The following is a 27604-nucleotide window of genomic DNA, read 5'->3' on the forward strand; positions in this document are numbered from 1 at the left end:
CAAACTTAACATTATTATAGTGTGGGAGAAATCAAGTGAACGGCAAAACGCGGTTTTCAGGTCCAGATGTTCTAGTCTAAAGCTGCGACTCAAGTTTCGAGCATCACAGAAAAACTTTTTCCATGTCCAAGGTTTTCAGCTGTCCTTCCTGATAACAAATCCTGGTACCGCAGTTTTAGTATTTCTGCATGGGTCAATCGGGGCAGCAGAGGCCGTAATATGATCAATCCGGAGGGGCCGAGTGGGAGAAGGGATTAGTATATTGATTACCTTTTTTATTACCCGAACTTTTGCTAGAGGGTCCACGTAAAGCTGTGTTTAGGTTTAAGCCAAAGCCACATTTGTACCCTTCGAATTGACAGACAAATAGGTTACTACCGGACAATTGCAGAAACAAATCTTGCACATACAACAACATTTAGCAGCGTCAAAGAGTTGTCACCGAATTGATGAATAACCGTCCTTCTCCGGCCTCGTATTTACGCCGATGTGTCGCCTAATGGTACGTCTCGACAACTGTATGTTTTCTTTCGGATCTGATTTCTAGTTTCTAGTAATCGCCACGCGTGTCAATAAGCTTCTCGAGCACAGCAGAAGTTACATGCGAGTAACTTTAATTATCTTTGGATCAAAACAAGTTTGGAACGGTTTCAGGCATTCAAGTTGATTTTAGCTCTATTCAGCTGCAGCTGCAGTTAGTTATGTGCAAGTAAAGTAATGATTTAGTTTTAAACTAATGGTGAAATCTGAACCATTCGCTAACTTTCTCTGAAACGGCTTCGCGGAAAAGGACAAATTTTAAGTTCTCTTTCTGAACCGACTTTCGTTCTCTGAAAGCTTCAGCCGCTGTCAAATCTGGCCAACCTAGAATTGCTCATGACAATAGCGCACGCGAAGAGTTCTGGCGCCCGCCGACTATTTCGAGTCTTTGGCGCGAATGAGTGTACGATGGAGAGCGATGTTGACGAAAATAACGAAATGACGTTGGGGACGTCTTCGAATTTTGCTAGACCTCTCGCTTCTTCCACCACAATACCAGTAAACCACCAATTAAACTCGAGTACCTAAAAATCTCTCGAGTACAGGCGCATAGCAACAGAGCTTACCATCAATGAGCAGTAGATTCTGTTCGGCTTCACCAAATATATATACATCTAGAAAGGCACCTCGAGCTGTGCGTGAGCACGTTGAGACCGCATAGCAAACAAACACGGTGAACAAAAAAGTTTCTACGAGGTATTAACGTCTGCTGGGTTTTCTAGGTTGACAGATTTTCTGGACACAGCCTGTCGACAGATTGCATAAACTGGCTTATTACTGAACAGTGATTATTTATTTAGACATTAGGAATCCGGGCACATAGTTTCAGCGTATGGAGAAGTGGTCGAATGGATGTCTTCTTACTGTATTAGTAATATTTATTCCCAGTCAGTTAATCACATGGCTAATCCTGATGTTTTTAGAGAAAAGTGTAGGCATGCGAACCTTTTATAAGGAGCGAATCAGCTTGCTGGCCTAGATAGGGCAAACAGCTGTCATCATGGCGAAGGACTTTTGCGAATAGTGCAGTAGTAGACTTTGCGGCCAGATGGATACGCCGTTTGACGGCGCTATTGTTTTTTTGTATAGATCGGTTCTGCCCTGAGTGGCTCCACTGTGTTTTCTAGCTGCTATGTTGTATTACGGCTTCAATCTGGATACTTTCAAATGGCCAACGTTTTTATTTTAGTGACTACTCACAATCAGTACAGTAGAACTTAACAGAACGGTATATATATATATATATATATATATTTATACAAACATAATAGAATAGATAATTAGCTAAATATGCGCAACACATTTCGAGTTATCAGCTTTGGAAAAAGGGACACGTTTAAACGAACTAGTATTTGTATTGCTTTTATAATGACGATATTAACAATAGTTTATACACGACGCAGCTTACCGTTACATTTGCTCGGTGAACAATACGGTGAAATTGAATTTTAGGAATCGTATGCCCGAGCTGGAGCTATTAGACACACTAGCGTTTTATAACTGTGAACTGGAAGTTAAGGTTGGCTCTATCGAAGTGGCCTCTTAGTGTAGAAGTGGTCATCTTTCCTATATGTCTACAAGTGCTTCTACAAGCCTAGCAATAAATTATTAGCGCATAACAGCACCAGTTTCTCACTCACTTACGTGGGAAATTTTAAGATTGGTGGCGCTTGTATTTAGCCGAATTTCACAAGCGGTTCAAAAAGGTCGCGTATGTCGACAGTTTCCATTGATGTTTGACAGTGTCGAAATAGCGGACGTTTTTCAGGACACCGTGCAAGCTTACCCAGTGAGGTAACTAATCAGAGTCATTTGGAGTTCTTCCGCTGGAGCACTAATGGTACAAAAATACATACGTTACTTACATGCCTCGAGGCGAGGGCATGGTACAACTTTAACGTTTCCATTGCATAGCGTATTTTATGCACCTCGCCTACGACGCGGATAGTTGCTGGCCTTAAAACTCTCTTCTGAGGTAAGCATTACGGTCTCCAGAACAGAACTGTTCTCGTAACGCCTTAACATGCTATGGAAGATGATTGCTTCGGCATGCTACCTAACTTACGCGTATCTTTTCAATTCATTTCCAGAGTGAGTCTAAAGCTATCCAAACTATTTAGCGATCCCAAAAGCTTTTTATCACATTTCTACTTGGAATATATGATCAAATAAAGCTAAAAGATGTACGTTTTTCCCCCCAATTCGCATTAAATACAGAACTATTCTATTTGCTATCCAAGCCTGTTGTCGGAAAAAACACAGAAGAAAATTTCCGTTTGTATTGAATTGATATAAGCCGTCCTGTTAAGCTCCGTCCGCGATTCATTGAACGACTTCTACTAGACTGTGGTCCTCTTTGAAAAGACGGCAGGTTTGCTGAAGTCCTGATCTGTTTCGTTGGTGGTTATGTTATGACGTATGTATTATTTAATTACGAAATTACGCACGAGTACATCTTAGCTAACCATATTTTCCAGGGATACTTAACGCTAATATGAAATATATCCATATTTATTGCCGTAATAACGGGCTATCTTATTAAAGTTTGCGGCAGTTCTTAAAAATTAGCATATGAATGAATTGAAACAGGTTTTTAGCAGTGTTTACAATATAAGAAAATTGCAGGAATGCGATAATATTTTTTTTAGCTTATGTTAAACGTTTTATATATATATTGTCTGTGATAGCTATATTGTAGTAGGGCTCGGATATTCGTGTATTTACAGGAGTTGATGCCTGGTGTCATCTTCGTCATACTGTGTATCTTGGCGATCTTGCTCGATTACCTGGGCCATCTTCATAATTAATTGGACCTTTATATACACGTAGGATATTTTCGAAAATTATTTGACCAAGTATTTAAGCCTATATGTTTGTATTAAGGCTCAAATTATTATGCCGGTAATTCCAGCAAAGGTCTATTGTGTCAGTGTATGGGCTCGGTGGGCAAAGCTAAACCCTTGTCCTTCCGGTTAGGGCGACGATGATAAGTGGCGCGGCTTTGCCAAAATTTTAAAAACAGCTCCTTAGTTCGTAGAATCGATTTCCGCAAAACTCGAAAAGAAAGAGGATTAAAGATAACTGTACTACCCGCTACGTCAATGACTTTTAGGGAATCTACTTTTTCAGACACAAACAGCCCGTACTGAAGAACTTTGCACCGATATTGTCATAAAAGAAAGAAAGGCCCTTAATAGTTTATGGGTAATACGTATTCGCACGATTATTAGAAACACACTTGAAATGTATATATATATGGTTAGGTCTCGTCAATGTGAAGCTAAGTGTCACTGTTATTCGACGAGGGTCTGAATGTAAAATTCGAGTAAAATAAAAAAAAAATAGCGAACGAGAGTGATGCGCCACTCTTCTTCAAAGAGGATCCGTGTGATAATGTTCCATGTTTGTGTCCGAGGTCCTCGTCAATTACCTTACGGGTGGCAATCTTATAGCTAAGTATCGAATTGACATAGAAGTGACTGGGGACCGAGCACTCACTGCACGTAGCCGGCCAAACAGGTGCACAGTCTTTAATATCGTGAGTCTGGCGGAGGACAATCCATTCTATTATAGATATTTTCCAGCTGTAGCCCAAAGAAGAAGATTTGCCTAATTCAAGAACAACAATGGCCTATTTTTATTTGTTGATTTAACATTATCTTTAAATATTTTTTTCTTGTTGGTTGATGCTGCTATTGGGTAGATAATTTTTTAGTCGAAATCGCTATAAGTTTTGCCGGTGCACCATGCAAATTTTCGCTGTGGGGCAAAGAGTAGAGGCAGAGCCGAATTTAATCATAACTAAGAAAAAAACGGAACTTTTTTGTATATTGAAATCATTACAGCAGCTGTTCCGGGCTGAATCATAAATCCAGCCCTATTTCTAATTATATGCGTCAGGGTTAACAAATATATCATCAAATAGTGATTCGTCACATATTATTTTTTTCTCATTTAATTATGCAGCGAATGTTTTTTAATATGATTGCTTTCGAAAAAATACTATAGTTCGCCCTTGGCGTTTGCCCCGACTCACTGTTAGCGGTAGAATACGTTTCATCAAATTATCAGGACTGTGCAGTCTTATTACTCTAAACTAGCGTATTATCAGTAGAGTGTGGTTGCCGTGCGTACTATTCTTCATTGTTGTCACCACTAGATATTACAGTCTCGTCGGTGGTCTCTAGATTTTTTTGATCTACAATAAAATGACAGCGCCGGAAAACTCTTCAATCCAATGCAAACCAGAAATGCGTAATTCTACCGTAATACTTTCGCGTTCCCGATTCCTCCTGTCTTCGACTCTATTGAAGAAGCGTGATCTTCAATCATATTTATATCAGTATACGTTCAGAGCAATTCCAAATTGACGACACTATATAGCGTAAGAGACGTTCAACCAACGGAGTTTTATTCCGTTTGATTTGGGCCAAGCAAGTCAATCAGGGTAATCTTGCTACTTTACACTCTTATTTGCCTGAAATATTCAGAAATTTTCATAACATTTAACAGCTTCTTCTCGATGTATGCTCGCAGTGGACTACAATTTTGAACTTAAACAACATAAGCTTTTGGCCAAAACTGATCCTAATAAAAAAAAAAATATATGTATGTAAAGCATATGGCAAGCCATAGATCTTACATAAAAATGAGCTCCAAGGGTTAAAGCTACCTAAGCGTGATCTGCGGTTTTGGTGTTCTTACCGGTAGAACGTAACTAAACACACAATGCTCGCATCTTTTTGACGTTGTCCTAGTGGCATTCCCTCGGACGTCACAAGCATTAACATATATGTGAAAACTTTTTGTTTTAGTTTGTTACGCAGATTTTTTTTACTTTCCACTTACGTTTAAGTTGGAAAAAAATGTTTGCCGTTCTTATCAGCAACACAATTCTGGACAAAAAACTGACATTAGTAGCCTAAACTCCAGATAAAACTATCTAGCTTACATACTAACATCACGACAAGGTTATAGAAGATACTCATATATATATATATATATTAGATAGATATAGAATAATATAGTATAAACAAGCAGCGCAGGGTTTTCGGAAGCGGGAATAACATTTGAGAAAAGGGCAGCCATTTAAGCGTCAACCTAATACTTGGATAATTTATTATAGCACATACTGTATAAAATATAAGCAGGTAAATTTTTTAACAGTTAGGAAACGTCGGTACTCAGTAACCGGTAGAAGAGATAGGTGGTATATCTATTCCAGTTGCAATCACGTACGAGGTTTAGCATGTCGGGAACTCTAAATTGTCACCCCATAAATAAACGTGTGATTGCCTCCTTAAAATTCTGCTGAAGCTGAAACTTCTATGTATCAATACGACCGTTAACAGGTCGCTGCCCGGGGAGCAAAACGGGTAGCTTTGAATTTACAGCTTGAAGGTAGCGTAATAGGAAACTGATACTACGAATTGTAAAAAACGATTGAAAATTCGTGCTCTTAGTCCAATGGCCACTCACCTCGACGAGGGAATCCAATATATTCTTTTCATTTGGTCTTCGTAGACTGCGGGGTAAAATTCACAAAGCTCGTACGAGAAACTTGTTCTTGAAGCATGGATCTTCGCATTAGCTTTAGCATGCATCGACCATTGCCGAAACGATAATATTGCTTCTGGAAGGTGATAAATATTATTTGCAAGAAAACATAAACACTTCATTAATCATGATTTTTGTCGGGATGACCCAGAGCTACTTCTACAACTGAAGCCGGTACGTCTTGCTGAGACAGGTCAATCAGGTTGTCTTGAAGTGCACGTCGACACACAATCGCGGCAAGGCAGCGGAGACGGACAACTACGAAGCATGAAGTGTCCACGTCAAGGCCCATAAGCTGCCACAAACTGGTATCTAACTGACAACACATTCGGGAAATTAATTCTTTTCTAAGGTATTCCGGCAGCCTAGGAGGATCTCTCAACAGTAGGGAAAGTGTGCTTACGTGTTTTCCTGGCAAAATCAACAAGCTAGCTCCCCCCACCAACAGCTTCATGACGGTCCACACAGCTGGCCGACTAGGTTTGTTCACCACTATTAAGGCAAGAATGAATAGGCACTCATCGCGCCACTGCTGGATCTCTATGAAATCCGAGAATAAACGATCGATGTCCATTCGGGCGACGGCATCTGCGAATTCAGATATAAGATCCTGTCCCGGTCTCTGAAGTGGAAGGTACTCGCCGCAGCAGTTGTAAAAGCCGGGTAGGATGGATACCGATGGCTGAGCTACCTCAACTATGAGATCTCGGCAGTATTGCCAAAACCCACTCAAAAAATTCTCCTTCAGTTCTCCGTACCGTCCGCAGAGCCGCGGTTTCAAATATGCGGCGGTATCTAACACGAAATACTTCATGCGTGCTAGCTCATGTAAATCATTGACGTGTAACGACTGGAAGAAATTCGAACAAATGATATCAGAAGAGTATTTGAGCCTGGAACCGGCTAATAGTATTTGCCAGGTAGTTTCCACAAAATCGCCAGCGGTCATTTGCTTCTCTAAGCGGTCGATATCTTCAGAAGATTCAAAGAGTCTCCATTTACCATACGATGTCCATTTCGAATCGGTACGGGCGCCCGGCCTGAACTCTAGAGACTTTCGAAAGTACCTGAGCTGTCCGAAAAGTTCCCTGCTGCGAAAATAACACGATACTTCACATAATTCAAATATGTCAGCAAGCCTATGGCGTCGTTTCCACGTCACCGCAGGGCAACTGACACTCATCTCAACGACGGCCGATATGTCGCCTTCGCACGCTGCGAAATGTATATCACCAATGTCAAATCGGACAAATTTCTGCAAAACTTTAATGTGGTCGATCGTCATGTAGTGGAGAAGCTCGGACATTGGAGGCAATTGGTTTCGGCCAAATTTAATTAGCGGCTCAAGCAAACGCCACAGGAATATCCTATCACCACGTGTCATGCTCCACATGACAAATGCTTTCCTTGATACTTTGTAGCCATGTTTAGTAAGATACTGAAGTACGGCTGGTTGGGGCTCGTTTGCACCCAGCGCCGAGATCACAGCGCACAGATGGCAATCGCTTGACGAAGTGCTTACTTGTGGCAACCTGTTTAATCGCAGTGTTTCAATTGCATAGCGTACTTCATCCAGCTCGGCGTTGAAGCATATTGCTGACAGAAGCTTATGGCCACGTTTGCCAGATTCGAAATAAGCGTCGAGTGCTTTGTGAGGCACCAATTCTAGCGTTGTCTTAACGTAAACAGGTAGGTGACCGTGATTATTGACTATTGTAGAAAGATCACCGAGCTTTTTCAAATGCTCTATGGCAGGGATTTTATGATCGGATCGAATGCCGGATGCGGTTGATGATGTGGTACGAATCTGCTTTTTTGGCTGTAGCATTTGACCAGTAACCGACGTATACGGCGACACTGCATTGGTCTAGCTAAATGTACATTTTCACATGCGCCGATAGCAACAACGTGGCCAATCGTCAGTTACCGCTTAATTTCACTAAACGAGTTTGTTCAGTGCTAGAAGATTTAACAGATGTATTTTTGTTATGGTACCGTATCGTTCTTGCCGAAGGGGAACAAACAACACTGCAGGAAATCTCTTCTTCTAACAGGGGTACATGAAAATCACCACAATGCTCATGAAAGCAAGCTTAGCTAATTCTTCTAGTATTTAAGAATCGAAGGTAAGCATCAGATGGTGTCGCGCGAGCTTTTGTCGTTTGTACGAGAGCTGGCGAGGGGGATTCGACACATCAACAGACGCATGCTTCATTCTCCTAAACCGGTCGAAAGACGCCCGCTATAAAACGTTTGTTTCGCTTAATATGATCTAGAACGTATATTTACCCGAACTAATTGATATGATCATGGTGCATGTGTAAATTTACACTTGTTAACCTTATCAATTTATAGGGTCGGTATGGAGACTGGAGCAGAGCTGACGTTCGACACTGCCGCCTCTGCCACGTTAAGTTCGTGATTTTGATCTATCTATAAAGATTTTGCCGTTTGTTTTGAACGGACAAGTCCCGCAGGTTTGCTACAGTGAGCAGTTGAAATGTTTGCTGTACATACATAGGTACGTATCGATACATATAGTGGTTCATCTCGAGTGCGGACCTTTGGCTTAGACGACAGCTCGAAATAAACCATACGCTGCGCGTGATGGCTGCACATGAAACCTCCATCAGCTGTCTTATCACATTGCACGCAGTCGACTCACTGTATCATGTGATCGCATACAGTCAGGTCTTCATTTACAACCATTTCATGAAACTGACATATGAGGGCTAGCAACACCGACGATGCAATTCCGCTCGATAAGGATAATACAAAATAGGATGCACGCGACCTCTCGGCACGCAAGGGCCAACTGTTTAAACACTAGCACGACCTAAATTCGACTTAAACCTTGCGCTTGCCTACATAGCCAATGCTTCTTAACTTAGGTGTGGTGCAGATATGATGCACGTTTAAATATCGTCAGAGGCGGTCCGGAAGCGGAAAAAAGGGTTATGCATTTTTGATCGTTTCTCGATCCGACAGTCCCCTTCCCATGGCCATCTACTTGTTGGGCAATCAGCCGATCCCGACTCCGCCTGAAAGTCATAGAGCCGATGTTCTGGTCTAGTCTTTCTTCACTGCGATCAATAACTTCGTTTCGGGGAAGTCGTCGGCGTAGCAACTGAGAACGAGTTTCGCCCAAAGAAGAACGATTGGAGAAACGAACATAACATTAATACTTGAACCCCTTTAGGGGTCTGATGTGGCCATGCTCCTATAGATGTAGCGCAATAAAGCAAAAGGTATTCGTTATCGCACGTTTATGTAAGCCGCTTTGAGTTCATAATTTGTCGCTGTCAAATTTAGGCAATTATCCAAGACACCCCCGGCTGAGACATAGCGGACGGAGAACAATTACAGATCAGTATCGAATTAATGCTCATACGTATAGTCTATACTAGTGAGAGTATTTATTTGAATAGAAATAAGGAAACCAAAGTGTCTGATCAATTTCATGCAACCTCGAGCATAGTAGCATTTAAATAGTTGGTTACTTGATTTATACAGCTAAAGTTAATTGTGTGCAGTGGGAAGTTAAATCAACCATGACTCTCGGCAAAAACGCTCCTACGTTTCGAGCTTTACGTCCAGGATCGCCGTTTGCCGCTCCATCACACGGCTGACTTCCAGCACACAAAACCCCGCCATAGATAAACTTCAATCTGGACCGCAACGTATTCGTTATAGTGGCAGTAAATCTGTTTACGTTAGCCAATAATCTTCAACAGGGACTGACGTATATGACGTAAATTGTTGCACCTTTAAAATAATAGACGTTCTAGTAGTAGAGCGCATGTGATCGTATCCTCGTTTCACAGCGGAGTTCGTCGAGTGGGTCTTTTTATACGCGTATTTACCTTTAGTGCCTTATAAATGTAACGTTAAAAGACTTCTGAAATGAACATAAATACGTGTGGCGCCACAGTGCTTCCCCGCCGCAGAGAAAAATTTTCCAATCCAACGTACCGGGCGGCCATTTTTATCTATACTGTAAATTCATGATGATCTAACATCGAAAATAGAACACGAATGTATTTATAAAAAACCGGCTATATCAATATATTGATATTAAATGTGAGATCGTGTGTATGTATTGTTAACACGAAATCAACCACAGTGATCATTTTAGCTGCTTGTTATCATAGAAGTTGATACATTTATTAGCCTAACATAGAAATCTACGTCATTCTAAATCTTTATTTAACTATAAAAGTCATGATTCTTTTTTATAGATAGGTTATTTGTGTTATTATGAAACAGGTATACAACGAATGTCTGTAAATTTAGTACTAAAGACAATCGGTACCTCTGGTTAACTACTTATTCAACGTGGACTTCTTTCCATTTTTTTGTTTACTATGCATGACAAACAAATTGGTATTAGTTGAAATTTTTCATGTGTATTGATGAGCATCCTATCCATCTTGATGTCGAAAGAGTTCTCTTCCGCATTGATTCCAGACGAGACTGTCGGCAAGCACAGCTGCGCTAGATAGCAAGCTCTGGGAACGCCGCAAGTCAGTCCTCGTGCTTCGTAGCCTAGATGCAGGCTGGGGCGTGCATTTCCTACCGCTTCTGATAAATAAGTAACCAGATTCACGATGCTAGAAGTATCTACAATCACGTAAGGGTCCTCCGTTCTTCTTTTAGAGGCAAAGTGATGCTGTGAAGGAAAGGTAGGGGGCGCTAAATTGGCAATGTGATAAGATAGAAAATATCGCCAGAACTGGATTGCTCGGATAACTCGGCCTGGATTTGGACCAAGTAGAATTACAGCCAACGTCACCCTCCATACGGGATGGTGTTGACCTAGCTCCGTTAGCCGACCAGCTAGAAGCATAGTCGCTAAAAAAATCTTCGTGTTTCGGAAGTGCAAATGGCCAGTACATGTAATACTTTGTATGCACATGGAAAAAAGATATCCCTAGAGAATTGCTCGGGTCACGTACACGACTGGAAGGGCCGCGCGGGACGCAGGCCGGAATGCATAAGTTGTCCTTCTTCGCACAATCGGTGTGCACTAAAACAGTGTAGGAGGTATGGTAAAAGTATTGGAAAAATGTGAGTTGTTTGGTGGAAAGCAAGCGAATGTATAAGCTCAAATCATAAAACTGTAAAAAAGAGGTAGCATCTATGCCTAGATGTTAAGTATCATAAAAATCGTATCTCGTGTGTGGAAAACGCATTTTTGCCACGTCTGAGCTTCTAACAAAGCGATTTAAAATCAATAAAACGTTGCGCAAATTACGGTCGTGGAACTACACTTAAAAATGTGTGATAAATTAGCAAAAATACATAGTTAATAAAAGCAAAGGAAAGCGAAGAGCTTCAAGTAACTATAATTGTGTCAACTTCTATGTTAGCTGATTCCTTATTGCTCAGAATCGTTTAATAAACAGGTAAATAGATCGATAATAAACTTCTGAAAAAATCGCTAGTGGGTACTCACAAACACTGAACAGAACATTCACATAAAGGAATCAGCTCTCGAAAATAAAAGCCGCCATAATTCAAAAACTTCTTACAAATACTTTAATAAAGTATCTTTACACGTAGCTCTTTATGTAGATAATGATAGAACTACTAACAAAATAGACATAAGAAATCCCCCAAAACAGTATCTAGTTATTGCAGTACACTAATCCAATTCAAGTTCTCACCTTTCGTGGTATTAACATTTGCCAAGTAACGTTTCGTGTATTTAAAGTTAGAGTAGGAAATTAGAAACCCATTGCTTTGTTTTGGTTTACTTATACAAGTTTACGCTGTATAAAGTAAATTGTATGTTGTACGAGATATTCGCACCCAGACTATGGAAAATCTTGCTTATTATTACTTTATCCTTGGGGTGAGATTTACTCAGGACGCTTATAATCAGTGATGTTTTTTCTTTTAGGAAATTTCTCGGGCCTTAGGAACGCAAGCATTGTTTGTCGCCAGTATTCGACAGCGTCAGTGATCGTAGTACGTCCAGGAGAAACGACGTATGAAATGCAATGCAGGATAACAGTTAGAGGTCGTTATTGTTAGCCCTACTTTAATTTACTTGAAATGATGCGCACTACTTTGCCACTGGCAACGTTCGCAGTCTCCGTCTCAGTGGGTTCAGAGCCTTTTTTGAGTTCCAAATAAGTATAAACAAGGGTTTCTTAGTTACACTATTTTTGCCTGGCTCTATTTATTTACGTACTTTGATTCGACGCAACGTACTTCCAGTAATGTTCTAATGTGCCCTAGCACACCGTAAACTGTAGACGCTCACAATTATTTTCCTAGTGCTCATTAACCGCCGAGCCCAACGATCCCTAGAAAACAGGTTTTCTCAGGAAAAAACATTCCCTGAGAAGGTTTGACATCTTTTTTTCATTTGTGACGGTTTTCATATGCAGATTGCTTCATTCGTTCATTATCACTAGCGTAGTACTTTGTGTGCCCACTCCGTGCTTAACACCTAGTTTCTGTCAGCCACTCAAAGGACAGATGTTTCCTTGTTTCGTAATTATACAGTCGCGATAGTCACGTGTTTCGATTTATTTATTTTGTTTTTTACTTAAACGGTTTTTTTTTGCATTCGAGCTGCTATTTGCTCCAACATATATGTACAAAACAACAACAACAACCAAAAAAAAAATCAGCCTTTATGTCAGCTAAATATACTATACAGCATTAGATCGATTAAGTTACCTTAATAACTCGTGAGTAAAAGGCTGTGACGTGTAGCTAAAAAAAAAAACAAATGCAATTAGGCCATGGGCTCCTGATAACAAAGTGTAAACCTGACCCAAAAGTGAGAATAAATGATGATAATTGATAACAGCCCTACTGTATCTCTTTTACGTTATTTTTTAGAAATTTTTACCTCAGTCGGTCGTTTGAGCGTTCCTCCGAAAGGTGAAACTTAAAACTAATACATATTTTTCATGGACGGCTTGGACAGGGCTAATTTTTTTATCAGCCCGAGCGAACCGTACGTAGAAACTATGGCCTTAAAATAAATGTACCAGCATAACTATGAGTTTAAGGTGCGTCCACGAAAAGGCAAATCGCATGCGGTGATAAAACGACAACAGTTAGTCAGGAACGACTCACCTGTATCAGTTCATTCGGTTCGATAAACTCAAGAATGGATGTTACTTTGCCAAGCCAATCAGCTTAAGAAGCAGTAATAAAAGATTCGAGAGTCAGCGTCGCAGAGAACGCTGGGGAGCCTGAATACCAGAAGCTTATTTTTGCCTAAGAAGCACTTTAGCATTGTACTCCCACTCACTTCTGCTGCCCACCCTACTGCCATTTCGTTCCCTTTAGCTTACCGTCACGGCCATTATGATCAAAAGAACTATTTTACCACTCACTGAACATCGCTTGCGGTTCTGAAGACTGGTTGTGAGCTCTGGAGTGCATTTGCGTTCAATAAGTAGCTCACTATCTTGGACAAATACAAAACTACTTATAAGTCGATTCGGGTTTCAGATGCGAAAACATTCTCACTTTTTACTGGTTGACCCAAATCGGCTTAGTCGGAAATAGCAGCTAAGGGAAGCGTTACGTGGCGAGCAGGTATATAGACCATACGGTGCCCACACGGACCTGATATACGGCATAAGTATACTGAAAGGACCGCGATGAAAATTGTGCCGGGCAGTTAAGCGATGCCTCGGATGAAAAGCATAATATTCACAAAGGCTTTAACGTTGGCTGGACGACTGGGTTAGAAGTTATTACTACGGAACAACTATACCTATTCTTAAGGTTTTTTTGAGCTGCCTTGCGAAGTAGACATGTATAAGTGTTTCGGGATCGGTGATGGATGAAGGCCCGGCCATTCTCGAAAGTAGCTTATGCCGAAGTCATATCAATGCCCGTTCGGAGACGAACGGAGACGTTCGGAGGCCAAATATGCACGAAGAGCGTGAGCCTCCCAATAATTGCGTCAGCAAACCACCAAAAACGCCAATTGTTTTGAGATGGAAGGGGCAAAATAAGCGGGAGTCGTGCTTAATCGTACGTTTGCGTCTGCAGGCGTATTCATTAAGCTGCTTCGCTCATTTCTTTGGTCTTCGTAGCTTTGGGCATCAGCCTATGATCTAATTGGAACATCATTGATTGTTCCGTTCCTGGATAGAATGACCTCTAGATACCAATTTTTCAAATACCAAACAAACGCTTACTGGCGACATCTTTAGAAGAAAAATATTCTATTTTATATTGAAAATTGCATTATAATAACGGAGTATAATAATTGCATACGGAGGTGTTGCCGTAAAAGGTGGATGCTAACCGTTTAAGCCTAATCATTGGAATGAATGATATGGAGTTATGTATACGTCAGGCTTCCATGAGCCTTGCTCCTCTGATTCTTATATTGTACTCTCTCGATCGTGATATTTTCCTGTATTCTTAATCAACCCATGGACTAGCTCTGTCTGTCATCACCTACACAGAGGGTGGCCCAAATTAATTAAAGAGGAAAATAAAAAATGACAATTGGCACAGTCTCTGTAGCGTTCCTAAACTGAAGCAGAAGTACAAGGACGTGGGCGATTGGCCACCAAACCGACCAGCCGCACGATACAACAGACATCATTTGTCGTTTTGGTCGCCTGCGAAGGGACTACTCTGGATACGGGAGGGGATGAAAAGCAGGGACTAGACGCGGGACCTTCAGCGGAAAACGGCTCGGCAATCAAGACCCTCAAATGGCAGAAACATGGCAGAGGTGGCATTAGTGGTAGCAGAATCCGACGTAGTAGGTCTGGCACTCTCAGCAGCGATAACAGCAAGCATTGTCGGGTCCTGCAAGCCTTTTTCTGCGTCTCTGTCATGTTGCTGCCTATGTTTCTGACCATCACCGTGGGAGACTAGGCTGGCCTTCTTTTTCGATATCGTCCTGTTACTTGGTTTTAGTTCGACCACAGGGTTTCGCCAGCCCAACCTGGCTGGGCTGCCTGCCGCCTTGCTGCTGGTGAAGGGCTTCTTTTCCCCATCACCATCAGATCCTCTTTATTGAAGCAAACACACGGTAGAAGCCAATGTTCCTTACGTCCCTGAATTCTCTATCCGTGTTCGTACACAGTTCGATTGCTGGCTACTGTCGAACAGATGGCAGGATATTCCCTCACAGCCAACCACCAAAGCAGCGAACATGCAGCCAATGCTTTCTTGCCTTCCTAATGACACACATACACGTACAAATGGGACTACCGACAGCCACATTGGCGTGAAAATCGGCCACTACGCTTCGCTGAGACAGAAACACAGTTTCTTTACTCACCTCACATTCCGTTTGTTGTAACGGGAGAAACAGGGGGCAACTGAAAGGCTGGTTAGTATATGCGGCTGCTGCCTCACTGGCCCCCGCCTTTTTGGCAATTAGGGCAACAACACCATAAAGGGCTGTCGTCCACATCTCTTGCTTGTCTGTCCATCAGGGAGTCCGCTCGCGACAGGTCGTGCAGTAACAGGCGGCAGCATTGCGTCGAGCAGTAATTTGGCCCCAAGTTCCCGACATTAGCAAAGCTATCATAATAATCAATTCGTCAAAGGCTTTGGGTAACGCAAAATCATTTGTCAGTGCCTTTATTATGCCCCATTATTCCACCTAGTAATCCCGCGAATTCAAACATCCAAGTTGTGGATGTCCATTACTTTACTAGTTGTTGCAAACTTTCGACAGTTATTTACGACGTTTACTCGAGAGTTTAATTCAAAACCATAGCTATCGTACAGTTTGGGTAGCACAGTCATTTAATGGCAGCAGATTGCCAGTGGCATATGACCAAGTGCTCGACGTGATTTCCTCACACAGCTCTCCGATACGCTGATGTAGGGGCATTAGGCAAGTGTTTCGATATCAGACAGTTCCTTCGATTTGCCCACCTGTAGTTTTGAGATAAAGTGATTCTGTTTAACTACGTTCATCCAACCAGATTTGAGACTGATGACGAGTTTCTGCAACTTGGTCTGAAGGTGTTCCTCAAGTAGACGACACCTCTAGCGTTCTCGAATAGTTTCCACTGACCGAAGTAACAATAGTTTGCCTGTCTCTTCGGCCCCTGCCTAAACTTTAGAGATTTTTGGAAGTACTAGAGTTTTTATAAAAATTTCTTGCTGTAAAGGTGACGTGACATTTCGCATAAAAAAGGGGATGTTTGTAAGCTGGTTTCATTCTTTTTGTTAGACTACGTTTATGCGATCCGTAGCCTTAGTGAAGCTTCGAGATGCTTCCCTGCGTGTACTCTGAAGGAAAAATTTTATAAACTCAAAAACGATCTTGATGTATGTGACACTCGCTAAACCTAGAATACTTGGCATTGGTGGCATCTGATCGCAGCCTTACAATATATAAAAACATAAGAAAGGCAATAAAGTTTTGAGATCGCTTACCATCTGCAAAACATCTTTGTCTAATTAAGAAACACGTGTAGGCATATAGTATGGAGTCATGCTCGACCGGATAACTCCCAACATATGTTGAGGCTTATCTGCAGTATTAAGAGCTAAGAAGGGCACATCGAACGAAAATTGTGAACAGGAGACAACTTGTTTAAGTGCAATACTTTGGTAGTATACTCTAAACTGTTGAAGTCGCCTTGATGGCATATGCTGGGAGTAGGTCTCTGATACTGTTTATCAGGCCTAAACTAAACATCAGGTTCTCCTAAACTGATCTGCTACAGTAGCTCCTCGATGCGATGCACGGAATGACCACTGCTAGTCACCATCTTGCTAAGGTAAGCAAGCATTCTTAATTCGGTTACGGAATCAATTTCAAGGCGGAAAAGCTTTCTAAGGAGCCTTATGGTTTAGATCATTTGGTTCAGCTTGCTCAAAACGTTACTGATTATGTATAGTTCTCTCTGCAGGCGGCCTTGTTGCAACTGCCAATTAGGCAAACGCTACCTTTGCGGAGCCCATCAGACCCACTTGTACGAGTTCAAACCTAGTTAATCCGACATCGCTAGCAGCTTTCGGCCAGACAGACACAAACAGCGTTCCCTTGTTCATTCTCTTTTCCTAAAACAAAAAAACGCTTAAAGTTTAACGAACTTCTTTAATGATCTCGTCGCTCGATACCAAGAGCGTAATTTTAATGTATTTCAAATTTCGTGAATAGTAAGATCGCGGCACAACCTAAATTCGTATTTCGTTAATTACCTTGTGTTAACTTATATAGTATAGTAGACTGGCACTCGATAGAGCTTTTACCGGAGCTTCCTTGTCGTGTCTGTCGGAGAAAAGCTTAAATCTGTATTTTGCCAAATCAAACAGTATGGCAGTATCTATAATATGACAAAAACTAATTGACGAGTATGTCTCCCCACGTTGTTTACTAGACTCGAACTATAGATAAATAAAGTAAGTATTATGAGTAATTAGTAAGTATGAAACGATCGATAAACCATTGTAACTTCGACTAGCTTTCATGAGTGTTCAAACAGAGCAAACCTATGGACTGCACATTTGCTTGATACATAGGGAAGAATAGGGACGAGATGTAGAGAAAGCTTCTACTGCGAAGAAGCTAAAAATAAAGTGAACAAAGTTATTTAGTGCTTGCCTAACTTAGTAGAATATGTGCAATTTCGAATAGGCGTGAGTGGCCTAAACCATAAAGTGGACGCTCGACGAAACGTTCTTCATTGAGCAAATTCTAGGCAGAAAGAAGCTATGTTTGTTAAAGATTGTGAGCGTGCTAAATCTCTCGGCGGGGCTACACGTCAATGCATTAATATGCGGACGATGAAGTCGTACAACGGAGCAATAGAAGTCAACGGCCAAAGCCGATAACTTTCGATGGCGTACGCGATGAATCTTAGGAGCACTGAACGAACGCCAGTTATAATAAGAATTCATTTTGAGCTCCCTGGGTATTGACAAGAGTATAAAAATTAGTTGTCGACTAGTGTTGACAATGATTCAACGTTTTTACTAATGTTTCGTCAAACTTTACGCACTATAGCTGGGGTTCAAAGAGGCAATGTTAAGGGCTGAAACATCAAGAAAATCCAGTTACCAATAAAGTAAAAGTTACAGCATCTGTCGTTTTGATACAATGTGAAAGAGGAAATTATGTGAAAAGAAAACGTGCTCACTTGCCTTCACTCCTATACTTCTGAGACTCTTATAAGCAGTCCCTGAAAATGTAGTACGAATGTGTAAAAGCGTGCACCGTGTCAATTGGTCATATTATTCAGTTGTACGGGACACGAGGCGTTCACTTTGTTCGTCGTTCCTTCCTATTTGGCATACATTATTCCTTAGATCGGAAATAATGACGAGTAATGGCCAAACTTTAAGCTCAGAATTAATATCGATGTTTTAATTGATGAAATGGCGGTGACCTGTGGCGCCATCGATATGACGAGCAAGAGTACTGCCACCTTTGAAAAAAAAATGTTGCGATATAGGACTGATTGATGTATGGTGGTATTTAGAAAGAGTGAGGGTTACTCGCGGGTAGTTGCTGTCGACAGAAAAAGCTAATCCATGGGGTGGGCAAGACTAGAGCCCCGCTAGCGAGCTTCGCCTCACGATTGTTTCACTATCTGATCCCTGTAGAGGTGCCAATCTTATTATATTTATAATATATAACAGCGATCAGCTACCCCCTAAAACCTATCACCTACCAGTGTCTACTACAAGGTAGTTTCAATACGATCGATCGTGCGACATACACCAAGAACGCTTATTTAGGTAGTGTTCTCATTAATCGGTGGGAAGGATTCTAGAAGTTGCCTCGGTCATTGTAAATGCTTGTGTAGCGTTGCTTTTAAATATAAATATCGAATTTATTGATACAGTAGCTGGTTTATGACCAATTAAATGAATATTAAGCTCTAATAGAAAAAGCAAACTTTTTCCTCTAGGGGACAATCGATTCCATTTTCTACGCAGATCTTCCAGAGTGAAGCTCTAGTGATCCAAGGAATACCAATCCCACTATCTTAAGGGGTTATTTTATGCCTGACAAACGGACACAAATTCAGTCGGGTTAAACGTATATAATAATATATGGTAACTTTCAATATTTGGTTAACTATCTTTTTGAATAACTTCATCGCAGTGTTCTCTCTTCTTTTCGGGTGTTAATTATTATTAGCATTATATTTTATTTATAGATAGAGAGAGAAAAATATCGTTATCGTTCAGGTTACCAATGCAATCGGAGCGGCAAATCTTCGATCGATTAGACAATAAATTCGGAATAAAGGTGGAATCTAATTGAGTGGTCAGTATCAGCAAAATACACTATCTGAGAATACACCAGATTTACGTGTCGTGCATGCAATAATCAACTGCGGCCCAACCCAATGTAGCAGGCCCAAACAAACCCAATGCATTTTTTTTACGAATAATATAGAAACATAGAACAGTAATACAGCGGAGGATAGGTCAAACTAAAATTTATTTATTAGTTTTGTCTTATTTTTTCTGACGATGTACATAGCGTCCTATTATTGTTGATCATCTGAACGCTTCGGTTATCTAATTGTTTTCAATTTTTTCAAAACGCACACACAGCTGGGGCCGAATTATGTATCGACACCCAGTGTACTGTCGAATTCGACCTTAACGGCTGAACTTGGTTTCGCTGATATTGATGCAGATTAACATACTCCTTTCATTAACCTTCGCTCTCTGCCGGCCCGAAACTTCATTGAGTAGTACTACGGATTGAAGAACTGTTAGGTGCCTGCGGATAAATTGGCCGTGATCATTTCTCAATTTTCCGTCCTATCAGACGCACTATATACCAATACCTGTAAATCCGGAGTTGTAGTCCCGTCTGTTTCGTCTGCAGCCTCGAGAAAGTATTTCATTCTAAGGCGATTTCACTTTATATTCTCCCGAGACACTAAGTCTTCTTCTTTCAAAACCTCTTTGACTGTGACCGCTCCAGACCCCCATGCCCCGGTGGTAGTGCGCATCAACTGTATAAGTTTCGCTAGTCTTGTTCTAGAAAACTCGAACACGAATCTTGTTCTAAAAGAGGTAACCATTTTGTCCCACTTAGTCAAGACTCTTGGACCCCTGGCCTTCTAGCTTTGAAGGCGGGGTAGGTTGGTAGCGTGTGGGGAGAGTAGTAAACACATATGTCAAATGGGGTTTTTCAATTCTGTGTAGATAGGACTAGAAATCCCTATTGCCGTACTGATATTTGTTACGTAAAAGTCTACCTTTTCTTCGAGACGCTCCAGCTATTTCCCGATACTTGGAATCAGGATACGGACTCCAGCTCCCGAATTTTGCGGCTGATATATCCACCCACTCAGTATGCCACGCCTCCATGGTAGCTTTACGCTCAGCTTTGGGACTACTACCCTATAATCGCCTCCTCTCTCTTACCTTTACGTCCCACGAGGATGTTTTGGCCAACACAACGACCGCTGACGTACGGTCTATCCTATATGCTTAGGAAATTTCCAGAGCAGCCCTCTTTTGTGTCTTGTGGAGAGCTTTTTATTTGTTTTGAAGCCCGTAGACGATCCGGACCAAATTGAGGAATCGAAGGGTTTTATTGACTCGGCGATCAACGTCAGAAGTCTTCGTCTGCCTGCATCGTTGCTCTATATACATTAGGCAAGATCTTTGCTACAGCGTTCGTTTTGCTGGCTTTTACCGTTTTAACATGGGGCCACCCACTGAGCCCCTTGCCTAAGTGTTATATATCTAACACCCTTTACCATTCAAATCAGTCTACCCGTTAGGTAGAGATTGATTTCTTACTCAAGTTTCCTTCCTATGAGCAGAATGCCCTCGCTTTTCTCCGGACTAGGACTCCAGCCCGTTTTCTGTTATCCATTCCGAGATTGTGCTCACTGCCTTATTGACGTACGGCTCAATCTTTACGGCTGTCTTCTTTGTATCACAACGGTCAGGTCGTCTAGAGTCGTCAGAAGCTCCACTCCGCTCAGAAGATCTCGCACTCCTACAACACCATCGTGACCAATGTTCCACAGAAGTATAAAGTCTTGGGGCACCCCCGCCATCATTAAGGGTGTGACTTTTTTCATTGTGTTCTTCAGGTAATTAGATAACACGCGTACGGAGTAAGGCGGCTCAGCCTTATTAGTCATCGTTATAAATATTATCTTTCGCAAAAAACTGTTAAAGGCGACCCTGACGTTCAAGGATACTGCCATAAAGAGTTTCCGAACCCGGAGGATCGAGTCATGTGTAAGTTCAACGTTAACTACTATCTTAAAAACGACAAAAAAATTTGATACTAGTGAAAAAAAAAAGTTTGACCCAAACCTGATCCAAGATGCTGACGCGTAGCAACGAGCGTGCTACGCACGCACGACGGTGCTGCATATATAGCGGTTTCGAAGTTTACGGCCAGTGTTGCAGCGCCTTTGTTAAGCTTTATTTGAAACTGCTGGCTTCTTGCAGCACAGAACCAACTGAGTGCCTTCGAACCTGGACCACGTCTCTGATCATGCTTCTGAGTTTAATAAACACGAAACGATTACCACTGTGGTATCATAAACACGGCACGCACGTGTCTCATCTATTCAAACTATTTTATATTTCAGCTTAAAGATTAGCTTTAAGGGTGATTATTGGAATACATATGAACTAGTTTAGAAAACGATCGAATATAGGAAGCGAGCCAGCATGGGCAATTAAAAAAAGCTGCGCAGCATTTGTGGAAAGGTCAAGGAATATTTATGTGACCGTGAAGCTTCATTATTGTAAAGCCGTTATCATATATTGAAGAAATATAGGTACGCTGATAATTCTACATACGTCTATTACTAATTATAAATGCATTTATCTGCTGCATAAGAACGGCGTTCAAGTGCAAATTACGTCGACTACTACGGTGCGTTTTCCACCATTACACTTCCTTTGGGTATAGATAGAGAAGTATCTTTGTTCTCTCGTACTTTTTCCCCGTCTCTCCTGCACCTGTTGCGCCGCCTGTTCGATTAATATAAGGCTATTATTATCATTATCCGTGCAGTTTTTTGTCAGTGCCTGGTCCGATAACAGATATATACGTGCCTTACGTAAAAGAAAGTATAGCATTAGTGGGTCAGCGAATAGTCGAACAATGTCATTCGTAGCTAAAAGGAGACGTGACGATTTTTCGAGTGTTGCACCTCTAACAACCCCTATGTTTAGATGTAACTGGGACCAGCTTGCATTTAGGGTTTCTCAATGTCCCCGCACTTAGCTCCGTCACTCAACTCTAGAGTGCTCCTGCGTCCCTCGAAACATTAAACATTTCTCTAGACTAATCTAATTAATTAAAATAAGCTATTACGAGCGTACGTGCAAAATTGGGTACCTACCTATGCGTCTACGCAATTGGTACAACTATAATATATATGAACTGTTTACGTAACATATCATTATTAAATTGTATATAACCATTGAGCTAACGTCTAGTGGTTATTACTCATATGTTGATTAGCTAGACCCAACGAACAGTTTCTTCGTCCCCTTTGAGCCAGGACAAATATAGAACAATGCCCAAGACCAGCTAATTAGTTTTACTCTATTATTATCATTATATACATATAGCAGTAAATTTTCTCAAGCATATATTGACCAACGTGGCGTCACCTAAGGCCCTCTGATAGACAGTGGAGGGGGAATTTTGCGAAGGGGAAGGCGGGGATTGTGAAGCGCTGAAGATACCCCAATAGTGTGAGCGTAGTCGGTATCGGCCCCATTTGAAAGCACGCCAAACGGTGAGCTCTTAACGGCGGGTTTCCGTAAAGGAGAATCTCTGAGTGTTTGGGAAAACAGGCTCACGTTCTAGCCAAAACGGACGTTTGCGATGGCGTTTCGGTATAATCGATTTACTACGATCAATTCCAGTAGGGTCAGTACTGATTTTTTGTTGTTCGTTGACCAGATAACGGTTGTACAGGTCAGACGAAGTGGTTGTTCGGGAAAACAAAACATGTCGATGGAGTGAAAAGTCTGCGTGAAGAAACGCATCGTTTAACTATTCCGAAGTTGCTTTTTTACTGGCGTATGGCATCATTGCGTCAGGGTATACGGTGAATGGTAACAAGTCGGCAAAATCCTTCGCGTTATGTGGCAACTACGTTTGGTATCATGTAACACTTGAAAAGTAATTGCATTCTAACCTTAGACACCTCGAGAACACTGAAAAATATTCAAGTTGATTGAAAGGCACGCGGCGAGACGACTTCTGCGGTCCTTTACCAACAAGCGTTAGATTCGGACTGCTATTATTGATTAAAAACTATACTCATGAAATTATCGATTTCGTTTCTATTTAGGGAAAAATAAGTTACGCATAAACCAAATGTTCGAGAAGTTCAGATTATGACGGGCAAATACGATTGTCAACTTTATGCGATTTGTCCTACAGTAACCCTATCTAATTCATAGGTGGATATGAAAATTGCGAACACAACGTATGCCCAGATGGCTGTCTCTCAACGGCTCATTTGTGTCTACGAGCCTAAAAGCGCCTTCCTCATTGCAACCGTAAAAGTTGTTATTTCTATAGCTCCGGCTAATCTACCACGATTTGCCGCCCCCTTTGTTACCAGTTAAAGAATAACTTACCGATACAAATTGAGCGAACAGTTAAGCTCAACTTTTTCTTTTTCACACTGCGATGAAGACAGCGACGTTTTAAGTGAAGTCGGTCGCGGTAAAACTCGTATCGCTGGATTCAGCCAAATGGAAAGCGGAAATAGACATTGACAAAGATTGGTTGCCGTTTGACATGGCTATTTCCGTTTTGAAGCCATGTTCCCATCTGGATCATTACACGTAAGCGGTGGCCTCAGTCAAAGTCTCATGGGCTGATCTGATGCGAGGCCGAAAGGTTCAGGTGACCGTAGGAATACAGTTTGTTGCCTAACAAAATCAACGAATACGTGGACCAAAATACGATTAGACAAGGTTAACACTAAAAAAAAACAGCGCAAGCTGGACAGAACTATGGTATTCCTGTTACATTAGAAGACGATGTATCGATTAACTGTCCCATTAGTTGGGTACGCAACTGGTTCCAAAGTACACGATGAGCCTAGCTAACTAAAAGTTGTATTGTTAGAGTATATTTGTGCATTATCATATCATTAAATTTATATGAGGTTTTATTAGTATTTAACACGAATTTGATTTTACTGTAACTTTTGAAGATAGATTGAGCAGTTTTGGGAAAAATCAGCTTCTGTTCATAGAATTTGTTAATTATTAAGTGTTTTGTTAATTAAGGTGTTAAAATAAAGAAGAATTTTTACCTTTTTCGACATCAACAACATAATAAAATTAAATAAGGAAACTTAATTATCCCTATTTGGAAGAACGTAGAATTGGCGGAGACACTTCTTGATTTCGTCACCGAAATGGGCACATGTACGAAATAATAGACAAAGAGAGTGGGCAATAGCTCTGCAGTTTATCTACAATATACTCGATATATATACTCGAATATACTCGATTCCGGAGAGATTCTTTTCACGCTTGGCAAAAATAAAGTAAGCTCAATTAAAACGAAAAAGTGAATCGTACCGGACTCATAGAAAGCGTTAGATTTCCAATCCCATATGTGTTACCATACAATAACGACAAGAGTGTTAGATATATATATATATATATATATAAATCAGCCTCTCTGTAATGAATGGCAGCGATACACTTGTATCTGTAATTGGCGATAAATATGATAAGATGGTTAGATCATGTGAACTATATAAGCGCTTCACCGAACTCGAGAGCAAATTTTAGTACAGTAAATTTTTGAACCTTTAAACTATCCGAGCGTCAAGCTGAAACGCAAACCGCGCCACATGGGTTTTGTTGTATTTTTTTAATTCCCTTTTTTATATGTAGCGTTATTTTTAGGGCACGTTCACTTATCATAGGGCGTGCGACAGGTTACCTTTATTCTCAAAACGCGTACATAGATTTCCACACGCAATGATTACAACAAGATCGCAACAGACTATTCGATGGGTTGAAGCTGAGATCGTGCAGTTCTATCGCAATACAGATATTCGTTGCCCTTCGAGTACTGCCAAATAACGAGTTTGCAGTCAATCGGCCAAACAACTTACCCACCAATTAGAAATGCCGATTTCGTCGAGCCAGGCAGGGGATTGATTTACTTACACTGTTAAAATGAACGTTTGAATCTCATCTGAGAATTGTTAGCTGATGAACGGCGGCTGTCGCGTACCTCGCCGTCTCTACCATAAGCTTAGAAAATGTGGAGGAGCGTTCTACCGTCGTCATGTTTATCCGAATATTGGCAATACGCAAATGTCTTTTGACGATCGTGTTCAGACGCCGAACGAAGATCGCCGTGGTGCTCAGTCATAGAATTGTTCTAGAGCGATTGATCGATTCGGTTTCTCCGCATAAGCACACACGCGTGGGGCTCGTCCATCGGTTCCTTTCCCTTACTCTCTGTCAGGCGGATGGTCGTGGAGCGGAAGATCAAGCCAAGGAAAACCATTCTTTATTTGCCCACATGTATTCCTGGTCTGAAACACGCAGTCAAATCGGGTTCTACTCGAACCGACGTTCTGCTAAAACATACACACGAAATTCGGTCGTATAGAAGTTAATGGTGGGTACTCATTGTCACTATACCCTGAAATGTCCCGGCATGGTGATTCGAACCGGTTCGAAAACGCCAGCCGATCACAGCGCGAGACTGGAGTCTTTTTGAAAGGTCGGGTGTATGTAGCATGAGTTACTCGACGCTGTTCGGAGGTCGGTGCGAATCATGGTTTTATTTGTAAATTATAGACAACAAGTTCTTGTTTCGGAATTAACGAGATTTTTTTTGCCGGCTTTCGTTAGCAATTCGATTATGAATGGATATGTCTTTCATGCAACCTTGCGTCTGTTTCGTTTAGTAGGACTAGATGTGACGCTTGGGCATGAATTTTAGGTCTAATACGGTAGTTGAAAATCGTGGAATTTCATAATAGCTTCTTATGCTAAACCTCGTTAGATATACATATATATCTATATTAATACGTATATCAAGGAGAGCTATGTAAATTCGATAATTTTACATAGCGAGATCACATAACGTATGTCTACATGGTGTTGTATTTATAGGGTCAATAGTCCAAACAAGGATGCCAATCCTTGTCCTCGTCTTGTATCCTTGTAATTAGTTCGTAATAATAAAAGCGCATGAAGAGGTTTAAATTAAATCATTCGCTTCAGACTAATGCGTAGTCTAGACTAACTGACATATTGAAATGCCAAACAGATTTAAAGACTAATAGAAACAATTGATTCCCTGGATTGGGAGACCAATCCAGCGGACGGTGTACTGGGAAGTCTATGTACTATGAATCCGTTATGACAATGACACCTCGTGCATTATAATCTTCACTCAAACGGCTCAAGCTATATAAGTGCGCGAAGAATCTCGTTTTCAATCAACGTTAAGACCCCCCGCCGCCGCTACTGCCCTCCCTCGTACCTTAGGTCATATAGATTTTCCGAAGTCTAAATAGCAATAGGGGCAGCGACCCAACAGTTCCTGCCCTCCTTTCGTTCAAGCCGAGTATACATTTATACATGCCTACTTCTCAACATAACGCTTCGCTCGGACTGCAGTATTGAAACAAGAGCTAATAGTGCTTTCCTCCGATAACAAAAAGAGCCTAGGCTCCGTCTCCTTGAGAAAGTTAGTGTGTCTAGTTTGTCGTGTCACGTTGCTTTTGGTACTGAGTAGAGCGCGTGCAGTTGCTCCAATGGTAGATATTAACTAAGGTTTTGGGTGCTACGTGACGATAGGGTCTCCTTTTCGGTCTTGTGAACGTCGCTGGCTACTAGTGCACGCGAGGAGCGATATTTTCCACTCGCTTGTCTCCTAACTCTGTTCGTTCTCTACAGACTCCTGAGGACAAGGTCCTCAACTGCTTCGCTAATGCATTGTTACAATTTTTTACGTTTTTCCTCATTCCGTGACGGGCGACTCGAAGACAAGACAGCAACGACACGTCCGTTTTGGGTTGGCGGCGATACATCGTCATCGTAATCTAGGAAAAAGCTTTTTCCGTTTATTGAAATATCGTAAGTTAAGTTGAGGAGACGAGAAAGAACAGCTGTATGAGAAGATGCTACCGGCAGACTCCGGCAACGAAACGCCTAGCAATCATAGAACCCTAAGACGTACTTGAATTTGATGACGACCCCAACATCCGTACACGTATGGTCGCACGTTACTAATAAAACTGACAAAGATCGAGTATAAGCCGCAAAAAATCGACGACATTGTTTCATTTGCAACGAAGTGACTGCACTTGTTTGTCGCTAAAAGATCGGGCGACGGTAATGAAGCATCGTATTGGAAACGTGGAAACTTATGGGACAGAAATTAAAGGATCATGACCTACCATGTGACAGTGAATTCAACTGAAAAGTGTAGAAAAATAGCCGTTGGCAACTTCTTTTGGAGCTGGTCGGTTGCTCCTACAATAAATCTATGGGCGGTAGTACTCCTTAAGGTTGAAGTGACATTTAACCTAGTGTCTAC

At 41.4% G+C, this 27604-nt stretch overlaps 1 protein-coding gene and 1 long non-coding RNA gene across 6 annotated transcripts in view; one reads left to right on the forward strand and one right to left on the reverse strand.

The window, feature by feature from the left end:
• Window positions 1-4153: 4153 nt before the first annotated feature.
• The window catches only part of LOC111248716 (uncharacterized), a 35905-nt gene continuing 12454 nt past the window's right edge, over window positions 4154-27604 (reverse strand). The window contains exons 1-4 of one of the 5 annotated variants that reach the window (XR_015326192.1): window positions 25213-25555; window positions 23656-23952; window positions 6019-6172; window positions 4154-5017 (exon numbers count right to left, since the gene is read on the reverse strand). Coding sequence is in view for 1 of the 5 variants with exons in the window: in XM_086986809.1 (XP_086842935.1) it covers window positions 6047-6172; window positions 6500-7924 (1551 nt within the window). In the remaining 4 variants the exon portion in view is untranslated. Of the gene's footprint in view, window positions 5018-6018; window positions 8354-8436; window positions 8456-23655; window positions 23953-25212; window positions 25556-27604 lie in introns of those variants that run through there. The other 4 variants (XR_015326193.1, XR_015326194.1, XM_086986809.1 and 1 more) reach the window with 4 other exon arrangements.
• LOC147755823 (uncharacterized) lies at window positions 7645-10180 on the forward strand. The gene is made up of 2 exons (XR_015326210.1): window positions 7645-7785; window positions 8452-10180. It is a non-coding gene; the product is annotated as an uncharacterized LOC147755823 (long non-coding RNA).

Source organism: Varroa destructor, unplaced genomic scaffold (assembly GCF_002443255.2).
Source record: "Varroa destructor unplaced genomic scaffold, Vdes_3.0 BEIS01000004.1, whole genome shotgun sequence".
NCBI classification, from domain to species: domain Eukaryota; kingdom Metazoa; phylum Arthropoda; class Arachnida; order Mesostigmata; family Varroidae; genus Varroa; species Varroa destructor.